Source organism: Octopus bimaculoides, chromosome 22 (genome assembly GCF_001194135.2).
Source record: "Octopus bimaculoides isolate UCB-OBI-ISO-001 chromosome 22, ASM119413v2, whole genome shotgun sequence".
Lineage (NCBI taxonomy): Eukaryota > Metazoa > Mollusca > Cephalopoda > Octopoda > Octopodidae > Octopus > Octopus bimaculoides.
In genome coordinates, this window is record NC_069002.1 from 3,858,719 (window position 1) to 3,869,963 (window position 11,245).

General features: G+C 37.7%; 2 protein-coding genes across 2 annotated transcripts in view; one reads left to right on the forward strand and one right to left on the reverse strand.

The window, feature by feature from the left end:
* LOC106867737 (PR domain zinc finger protein 12) overlaps window positions 1–1,871 on the forward strand; it is a 15,847-nt gene extending 13,976 nt beyond the window's left edge. Inside the window, exons 4-6 of the mRNA XM_014912701.1 lie at window positions 360–474; window positions 932–1,219; window positions 1,622–1,871. Coding sequence (XP_014768187.1) covers window positions 360–474; window positions 932–1,219; window positions 1,622–1,851 — 633 coding nt within the window. The 3' untranslated portion in view covers window positions 1,852–1,871. The remainder of the gene's footprint in view (window positions 1–359; window positions 475–931; window positions 1,220–1,621) is intronic.
* A 1,959-nt stretch (window positions 1,872–3,830) lies between these two features.
* On the reverse strand, window positions 3,831–7,427 carry LOC106867725 (caspase-7). The gene is made up of 3 exons (XM_052975638.1): window positions 7,172–7,427; window positions 5,542–5,689; window positions 3,831–3,840 (listed from the first exon to the last, which is right to left on the reverse strand). The coding sequence occupies exons 1-3, from the start codon at window positions 7,425–7,427 to the stop codon at window positions 3,831–3,833; spliced, it is 414 nt and encodes a 137-aa protein (XP_052831598.1).
* Between the last annotated feature and the right edge of the window lie 3,818 nt (window positions 7,428–11,245).

Genomic DNA, 11,245 nt, shown 5'->3' on the forward strand with positions numbered 1-11,245 from the left:
TGAATGTTGTTTTCACTGTCCATTTTTTCCTGTCTTGGTTTGTGTTTGCCACCTTGGAATCCTCTGTGTAGTGGGTTGATCCACTACTCAGGAAGAGACTATTCTAGAGTACGTTCTGTCTTGTCTTCGAAACGTCTAGATAGAATAGAGACAGCTGATGAAGGGATATTCCAAGTGGCTTTCCGTTTTCCTATGTGTTCGTTCCGTTGTCTGTAGTTTATTGTTCTAACGTCCTGTACCCTGATATGCATGTATATACACATGTAGATGTAAGTATGTACATATATGTGTGTATACATGTGTATATATATTCTTTGTATTATATATATATATATATATAATCTTAATCTTCCCTGCAGGATATACCGCCTGACCAAGAGCTGTTGGTGTGGTACAGCTCCAGACAAGATGCCTATATGGGAATTCCCGGAATGACGTCATTCAGTAACAGTGAATATGTCAAATGGAAAGCAGGTCAGTAAATTTTTGTTTGTTGTGTTTTTTTTCTCTGCGTTTTGTATTTTTTTTTTTTTTTTTTTTTTTTTTTTTTTTTTTTTTTTTTTTAGTTATACTTATGTTAGCAGAAGTGAATATCGATCGTTTGGTGCTCCTATCGTCAGGAGAGCTGAATCCAATATTTCGGGTCTTTGGCAGTCATCCGAAACTCCAGCCAGGAAAAGAAATCATGCACAAATTCATACAAGCATGTCCACGGTTTATCGATAACATCCGTTACATTAAGAAATAATTAACGGATTAACGGTTATCGAAGTGAACTTTTCGATTAACGTTGCCCACCTTTGACATACGCACACACACACATACATACGTCAGTGACCTACCCTGGGTGTTAACGAATGATAGGAACTCATACATCTGTCTCTATAGCCTTTTATTATTATTATTATTATTATTTCGTTTGTACTTTCAGAATCCGTTAACCGAAACTGTAAAACGACTCCGCATTCCGTACAGTCACAAGTGACTCAACAAAATCCACAATGGAACCATTCAGATGGTAACAGGACATCTTCGAATTCTTTGCCGACCCTCGGCACACGATTACATTGTGTTTTGTGTCGGAGAGGTTTCAATTCAAGGAGCAATCTCCGTTCACATATGCGCATCCATACCCTGGAGAAACCGTTCGTTTGCAAATTCTGTAACCGTAGCTTCAGTCAGTCGTCGACATTACGGAACCACACACGTCTTCATACAGGTGAGTATGTGACATTCATGCATTCTGTCATCTTTTACCTTTCCCTTGTTTCAGTTATTTGAACTGCGGTCATGCTGGAGCACCACCTTGATAGGTTTTAGTCGAGCGAATTGAATTCAGTACTTATTAGGTTTTATTTTGGGTTTTTAAAGTTTAGTACTTATTTTATCGGACCTCTTATCAAATCGCTAAGTCACAAGGATGGAAACGAAACAACACCGATTGGCAAACGATAAGGGGGTACAAACACAGACACAAAGACACGCACGGACACACACACACGTGTATAAGAGTAAACAGTTTCAGAGCTCATACATATTCATACCATAAGGAGCAGGTACAGAATTATGTATGGAAGGATATAAAGGTTATAATTTCTGTTGTACAATTTCTATTTTTCAGGTGAGAAGCCTTATCGTTGTACAGTGTGCCAGAGTTCGTATTCACAGTTGGCAGGACTGAGAGCCCATCAGAGGAGTTCGCGTCACAGGCCACACTCTGAGGAATCATTTAGCAACAGTTCTTACCATAAGCAGAGACCCGTCGTCGGACTGACGTCTTCATCGTCATCATCGTCATCGTCGTCGTCGTCATCAACAACAACAACAGCAACACAGAATAATCCTCCATAAATATTGCAATTGGAAAAACATGTTTTGTTGTTTTTTTTAATTCCATTTTTGTTGTTTTTTTATATTCATATTTTAAAATTTTATCTTCAATGGCTGTGGTGAGATCTTTTTACTGAAACTTTAGGAAGACTGAGAGATCGACAATGAGAAGTATTTTGAGTTCATATATATATATATATATATATATATATATATATATATATATATATATATATATATATATATATATATATATATACAACGGGCTTCTTTCAGTTTCCATCACAAGGCTTTGGTTGACCTAAGGCTATAGCAGAAGACTCTTGCCCAAAGTACCATGCAGTGGGACTGAACTCCGAACCATGTCGTTGGGAAGCAACTACACAGCCACTCCTGCGCCTATATATATATATATATATATACACACACATATATATACAGATTTTTATCTTTCACTTGTTTCAGTCATTGGACTGCGACCATGAGTGTGTTACTATCGAACAAGCAACTCCATAGACACCATAGTTTTTGAAAGCTTTATTTCTAGAAACAATATAATGCTATTTGATCCAATTTAAATACATAATCAAGTATTTAGTAGTCACACTTTGTACAGGTTTCAACGATTTAAAATGTATAGGCATCATACCAAAAGAATAGTGTCCACGTGGGTAAGACAGTATAATGGGGTGTCTATTTACTTCTGAAGAACTCGACAAAATACATGGATAAAATCAACTGAAACATCTGAAGGCTGTACCATATCTTCCAGCATACAAGTCAACACTGTATATATTGTAAATATTCAGATATCACCACCATCTTTCCAAATGCTGCTGCATTTCAAATGAAATGTCTTTCTCCAAATTTATCTTGGAGTATAAGTTGACCAAACATTTGTTTTTTTAGGGGTTTTTTTTTTTCTTTTTTTTCAATTCTAGGCACAAGGCACAAAATTTTGGGGGAAAGGGTCAGTCGATTAACCCTAACCCCAGTACGCAACTGGTACTTAATTTATCGATCCCGAAAGGCTGAAAGGCAAAGTCGATCTCAGCGGAATTTGAACTCAGATGAAATACCACTAAGCATTTCGCCCAGTGTGCTAACGTTTCTGCCAGTTCGCCGCCTTGGTTTTATGGCAGTAAATTTGGATCTTGTTCAAAACGGGGGCACCAGTTTTCATTAATGTTTTATGTAGTGTTTTGGGTACCGAAAGACTTTCAAACTTCGTATACTTATCTATTTTGTGTTATAGAACAGAAAAAAATTTTGGTATTCGAATTTATTTCATGTAAAAAATTGTCTTATTTCGATAATTTCAACCAATCACTGACAAGTATTCAGCTGTTTACACTTACTCTTAAGCGGTGTAAAGCGTATTTAATCTACATTTATAATTTCGTTAACATCTGCCTGAACTGTATGTGTACAACATTTGCTTTTTTCATTTTCTTTCACGCGTATTTATTTCGTTAACATTTGCTTGAACTGTATGAAAGGTTAGGGTTAGGGTTAGAGAATCGTTTGTTTACATAGTCAGCACTTAATAACATCCGGCTGAATGGACGTCAGTCATTGGTTGAAATTACAGAAATACGACAACTTTCACATGAAATAACTTGCGATGTACGTTTTTTTGTTAAGAAGACTAAGAGAAAAAGATGTTTTATATGACACATTCTACCAGTGTCCCAAGTTTCAAAGTGTTTCGTTAAGAAAATACTGGTGCCCCCGTTTTGAACAAGATCCGTAAAGGATCTATTCTGGTCCGAAAATTTCAACTTCTATGTTGGGAAATATGGTAATTGCAGTCTGCTGATTAAATCAAGTAAAAAGATTAAAGAAAAAAATTTAAATAATCTAGAATTGTGCTTCTAGATAGTTCCTTCATCATTGATGTTTTATGAATATTAATTTCATTAATATATCATATATCATTGAATATATTTTAGTGTTTATGTTGTATGTATACTTTAATACATCACGAAAAAATTGTTATATCATGTATTTCTGAAATGAAAAGAAAAACCAATATAATTGAAAGTAAAATAAGGCTAAATATGTTTGTTTGGGGCAAAGAAAAGTGACATACTGTTGCATTATACATACATGTTATCTCATATCAGTTTATGCATTTATCACAGCACATACATTCTACATCAGATTTAACACACACACACACTCTCTGAGTGGTTGGCGTTAGGAAGGGCATCCAGCTGTAGAAACTCTGCCAGATCAGATTGGAGCCTGGTGTAGCCATCTGGTTCGCCAGTCCTCAGTCAAATTGTCCGACCCATGCTAGCATGGAAAGCGGACAAATGCGTTTCTTTCAATATTTATTTTTGCTAGCAATAGCCAGTTCTTTTGGTCAAACTATCGTATCTCCAGCTGCTTCAGATGCCAAGATATGAAAAATTGTCAAAGTGTAGTACAACAGTTTAGCATTCTTCACAAATACAAAACCAACACACATAACTCAGAAATGTACAAACACACACATACACACAAACCATCGTCCTTGTTTAACGTCCGTTTTCCGTGCTGGCATGGGTTGGACAGTCTGACAAGCCAGGGAGCTGTCCAGACCGCCAAGTGCATGCATAAAATACAATTGTACTTGATGCGTGTACACAAACACACACACACAGGAATACACATATTATGAAGAGGAGGAGGACAAAAAGAGAGAAAGAAAGGACGATACATACCAATCGTATTACTGATGGCTGGTGAAGGAATCTGAACTAATGAATCGTAAAGATTTCCGAAGCTGATGGTTGTGGGTCGGCAGTTGTTTATCTTTACCTTCAGCTGACACACAGTTTATAACGTTTGTAATCATTTCTAGAAGATCCCTGAAAATGCAAAGATGCACATCATCATTATCATCATCATCATCATTCTTTTATTCTTTCACTGTGGCCATGCTGGAGCACTGTCTTTAGTCGAGCAAATCGACCCCAGCACTTATTTTTTGTAAGCCTAGTACTTATTCTGTCAGTCGCTTTAGCCGAATTGCTAAGTTACGGGGACATGAACACACTAACATTGGTTGTCAAGCAATATTGCGGGGACGGACACAGAAACACACACATATATATACGATGGGCTTCTTTCAGTTTCTGTCTACCAAATCCACTCACAAGGCTTTGGTCGGCCCGAGAGTATAGTAGAAGACACTTGCCCAAAGTGCCATGCAGTGGGACTGAACCCGGAACCATGTGGTTGGTAAGCAAGCTACTTACCACACAGCCACTCCTACATTGTCGAAATATATTGCAATGAATTTCATATTTCAAAATGTTGGCTGATATTTGTTTGCAGGTCTTAAACTGAAGAACACTCTTCTCTCTTAGCAACACCCAACATTTCTCTCTAATCTTCTTTCTCTTTGTGGGAGAACACAGTTAACCCTTTAGCCTTCAGATTACTCTGACAAATGTAAGGCCTGTTTAATTACATTGTTTTAAATTAATTGTACAGCATCTTGTAACTCTGAGATTTTAATGATGTTCCTGATTATTTTTAGAATGACTTTGTAGGGTAGGTGTGAGAGGTCAGAGCTGGTTGGTTTGAGCATAAAACAGGAAGACAATTTTGGCCTGATGTGGCCGGTTTAAACACTAAAGGGTTAAGTAATTGAACCCCAGAAAAATAAGAACGTTTTTTTTTTCATATTTGCATCAACTGGGAATAAATTACAATACTTACTTTTCCTTTGCATAAGTTTCAAATTCATTAGTAATGTGTTTGATAAATCTGCATCCTTCCTCTGGACATCGAAATGAAAAATAACCAGGAATGGTAGACATGAAGATAGAAACATCTGCTTTTACCACAGGATTTCCATAATATATGCCTAAAAGGAGAAAACAAAGCAAATGGATTGGTTGTTGTTGTCTATCCCAGATCCATCGGATCTTTCAGCAAAGAAATTACATCATAGTTGTCATCTTCATTGTTTAGCATCCATTTTCCATGCTGGCATGGGTTAGACAGTTTGACTGGAACTGGTAAGCTGGAGAGCTTCAGTCCGGTTTGGCTTGATTTCTATGGCTGGATACCCTTCCTAATACCAACCTTCCAGGAATGTAGCGGATCCCTTTTAAGCGTCACCTGCACAGGTGCCTCTTACATGTCACTGGCACAGGTGCCTTTTACACGTCACTAACATGATAATCTTTTATGTGTTACTGGCACTGGCCATGACAACAATTCCATTTGGCTTCATGAATCGACTCAAGCAGAGCAGATTGCCAAAGATCTGGAACCATGTGGTTGGGAAACCAGCTTCTTACCACATGGCCTGTGGAGTGTTTTTTAACCTTTCAGGAAATAAAAGAGCAGCAAATGATGAAAATGTATCTCATTTTCTTCCATTTCACTTTTCATGTAAAAACAGTAGAAATAAACCATCCATACAGTAATCTTAGAGAAAGTTGTGTTGGAATATCACCATTTAGAAAATATACATATATAGATTCTTTTACTCTTTTACTTGTTTCAGTCATTTGACTGTGTCCATGCTGGAGCACCGCCTTTAGTCGAGCAAATCGACCCCAGGACTTATTCTTTGGATGCCTAGTACTTATTCTATCGGTCTCTTTTGCCGAACCGCTAAGTTACAGGGATGTAAGCACACCAGCATCAGTTGTCAAGCGATGTTGGGGGGACAAACACAGACACACACACACACACATATATATATATATATATATATATATATATACGACGGGCTTCTTTCAGTCCCACTGCATGGCACCTTAAGCAAATGTCTTCTACTATAGCCTTAGGTCAACCAAAGCCTTGTGAGCTGGCAGAAACGTTAGCACGGTGGGCGAAACGCTTAGCAGTATTTCGTCTACCGTTACATTCTGAGTTCAAATTCCACCAAGGTTGACTTTGCCTTTCATCCTTTCGGGGTGGATAAATTTAGTACCAGTTACGCACTAGGGTCGATGTAATCAACTTAATCCCTTTCTCTATCCTTGTTTGTCCTGTCTATGTTTAGCCCCCTGGGGAGCAACAAAGAAATAAGAAACTGAAAGAAATTCGTGTGTGTGTGTGTATTTTTGCGTCTGTGTGTATTTGTGTACCCCCTCCCCACCACTGCTTGACAACTGATGTTGGTGTGTTTGCATCCCTGTGGCTTAGTGGTTCAGCAAAAGGGACTGATGGAATAAGTACTAGGCTTACGGGGAATAAGTCCTGGGGTTGATTCATTCAACTAAAGGCGATGCTCCAGCATAGCCACAGTCAAATGACTGAAACAAATAAAAGAATATACTTCTTCCTCAGACATATTATCATGGAAAGATCAAAGAATTCAAACATTACTTACAGTCATTCACAGCATCAAAAGAACAATCTTTCTGATCATTTTTGTTTTGACATGCTTGGATGAAAAATAACTTCGGCTTATCTTGAAGAGACGGGCATTTGTCTGTATTAAAGAGTTCTACCAACTCAATAATCCCCACAGGTATACTGTCGCTTCCATATACTTCACCTTTTGCTCCATGTGATAGGATGAAGCAGGTAAAACAATCATACTGCGTGTGGTCTTCATCACTATATTTTTTTAAACATGCTTTCATTTCATCGCTACTTAAATTTTGATGTATTTTTACAGTGAATTGAAATTTTTCAAATAAATCCTGAAGTTTCTCTGTAATATAATATTAAATAATTGTTTAAAAATCAAAGAAAAAGACATTTAAAAATAGTATGATTATAATAATATGATTTATAATATTTCTTAATTAATTATAGAAATGATACTAATAATTACATAGCAATTGTATATTATAGTTTCAAGACTTCAATATTCAGATTACTCTGTCAAAAATGTAAGTACTGGAGTCAGTTCCTTCGACTAAAGCAGATTGTTCAAGGTGGTGCCCCAGCTTGGCTGCAGTCTAATGACTGGAACAAGTAAAAGATAAGAGATGAACGTTTCCTTTCCTATAATAGACTGGTATAGTCTCAGGTTTATCTCATCTGTTTATTAACAAAACAGAAATTCATTGCATCGGCTTACTACAGGTAACTCTTAGAAGAAAAAATATTTAGAAGAATAAAAATTTGAAAATTAATGACTTGTAGGGACACCAGATTTAATTATATACTACAAAGTATATTAAACACTTTCATCATCATTATCGTTTAACATCCGCTTTCCATGCTAGCATGGGTCAGGGAAGCCAGAAGGCTGCACCAGGTTCCAATCTGATCTGGCAGTTTCTACAGCCGGATGCCCTTCCTAATGCCAACCACTCCGAGAATGTAGTGGGTGCTTTTACGTGCCACTGGCACGAGGGCCAGTCACACGATACTGGCAACGGCCGCGCTCAAAAAGGTGTTTTTTACGTGCCACCTGCACAGGAGCCAGTCCAGTGGCACTGGCAACGACCTCGCTCGAATGATTTTCTAACGTGCCAGAAGGCAACGCTGGTAACGATTATGCTCAAATGGTGCTATTTACGGGCCACTAGCACAGAAGCCAGACAGCTGCTCTGGCAATGAACACGCTCGACAGTGCTGTTAGTGCTCCACTGGCGCGGTGCCAAATGTATCCTACTGTGTTAGCAGTGCTATTATCACAAGTAATACTAAAGAAGGAAGAACTCCTAAAATATGCATATACACCCATTACCTATTTTTCCATTGTGACGGTGCATGGCTTAGTGGTTATGGCATTCGACTCATGATTGTAAGGTCGTGAGTTCAATTCCCGGTGACATGTTGTGTCCTTAAACAACATACTTTATTTCACGTTGCTCCAGTTTACTCAGCTGGCAAAAACGAGTAGTACCTGTATTTCAAAGGTCCAGTCTTGTCACATTCTGTGTCATGTTGAATCTCCCTGAGAACTACATTAAGGGTACACATGTCTGTGGAATGCTCAGCCACTTGCACGTTAATTTCATGAGCAAGCTGTTCCATTAATTGTATCAGCTGGGACCCTCGTCCTCATAACCAACAGAGTGTTCCTTAATTTTTCCATCTTTTATCGCATTGTTGTTTACATTAGATGTATTCAGATATTAAACATCATAACAAATCGGTGCTGGCTATAATTTATTATAGAAAATCTATGGCGATAACCTTAACATAGGCATAGGAGTGGCTGTGTGGTAAGTAGCTTGCTTACCATCCACATGGTTCAGGGTTCAGTCCCACTGCGTGGCACCTTGGGCAAGTGTCTTCTACAATAGCCTCAAGCCAACCAAAGCCTTGTGAGTGGATTTGGCAGGCAGAAACTGAAAGAAGCCCGTCGTATATATGTATATATATATGTGTGTGTGTATATGTTTGTGTGTCTGTGTTTGTCCCCCACACCATCACTTGACAACCGATGTTGGTGTGTATATGTTTGTGTGTAACTTAGCGGTTCGGCAAAAGAGGCCGATAGAAAAAGTACTTGGTTTACAAAGAATAAGTCCTGGGGTCGATTTGCTCAAATGACTGAAACAAGTAAAAGAGTAAAGAGTATATGAAATTTGAAAAGGTCTCTGAAGACCAACTTACTTTGATCTACCTGAGCCCCTTGTCTCAGTGACCCACTTCTAAATTCAATGTTGTTTATTATGACACAATACCCTATGAAAATAAAGTTAAAAAAAGGCAAGTGAAATGAGTTTAATTCATTAGATTTCAAATAACAAATAAATATAAGGAGTGAATTTAAGTGAGTTTATGATATGGGGATACTGAACACATTCATTAGAACTTTATTTAATTTCTTTTCATTGTAAGTTCTTTCAAGATTGAGATGACTGTCAATGAACTTCATAGACTCTCTCAAACGAGTGAGGGAGATGTAACGAAGCAAATGCCCAATCTGGATATCCGCATGTCAATGAGTTGAGATAGAAGTGACTAAAGGTTAAGCGGAATTTTGTGCAACAATGCTAAAGACATCTGAGGATGGTGATGTGCAACTGGGTACAATGTTAGACATGCAACTCAAACTGAAAGCAACCAAAGACCAGGTAGTCGTGTGACGTCAAAGAAATATCAAAACAGATACATACATATATATAAAAAAAAAACAGAGAAAACGAAATAGAACTGACCTCTTGGCAGAGATTCCATTCTATAATATTCTCTACTAATCTTTCTGCTACCTTAAAAGACAGAGAAAACAGAAAATTGTTTCATCATCATCATCAGTTAATGTCCACTTTCCATGCTGGCATGGGTGGGATGGTTTGACAGAGAAATTTTTGCAACCAGATAGCTATGCAGCTGGTGTGAAAAAGGGAGAGAATTGAAGGGAAGCTGACCACAGGTCAAGTGTCAGCAGCAGGTTAGAGGAGAAAGAAGGCAAGAAAGAGGGAGAGAGAGAGGGATGGAGAGAGAAAATAAGGGAAGGAATGAAGGTGGGGGAGGGAAAGGACAAAGGCCACAAATACAAGTGAGAGGGCCAGAGAGAGAAAAAAGGGTAAATTGGACAAACTAGGAATAAGAGGGTGAGAGAGAAAAGGAGAAAGAATGAAGACAAGAATAGAGTCACACAGAATATATGTATAGACTTCCTGTTAACAAAAGTTGGGTGTGTATTGTGTACCGTTACTTAATAAATGACAAAATGCATTGTAAACAGATAAAAATCATATACTTATACTGAGGGTGTATAACCAGATGAGAAACAGACAGAGAAGGTCCCTAATTCTTCAACAGGTGTCAACCAAATGGTAATACTCAGTTTTGCACCATTATATATGTACATATATAATAGGTGTAGGTGTGAGTCTGTGGCTAAGAGGTTTCCTTCTGAACCACATGGTTTGGGGTTCAGCCCCGCTGCATGGCACCTTGGGCAAATGTCTTCTACTATAGCTCGTTGACTGACCAAAGTGTTGTGAGAGAATTTAGTAGACGGAAACAGTGGAATCCAGTCATGTGTATGGAGGGGGGGCGTGTGTGTGTGTGTGTGTGTCTCCAAACTTGGAAATAAGTATAAGATGATGAGAGGAAGGGCATCTGGTTGTAGAAAATCTGCTTCAATAAACTTCAGCCAAACCATGCAAGCATGGAAAATTGCATGTTAAAACGATGTTGATGATGTGTGTGAATGAACGTAAAGATTCATATATTATGCATGCCACATGCATTATATATTTTATTAAAATATTTTATTTAGTTTAGAAAAGTAAAAATACAAAATAAATAGATTCTTACATTCAAAAGTTGTAGAACTTTTAGATATTTGGGAAATCAGTGATGTATTTTCAGCTGCATATTAAAGGTATTCGTATTAGACAACATCATAGAGAGCAGAAAACCAAAAAAATACAGAGATAAAAAAATATAAATGCAAATTAGAAAAAGAAAAGGAAAATAAAGAAAGCTTCTAACAATGCAGAAAGTTTTACAAAAACCTTTATATTTCAGCTGCAAAGGCCCAGAA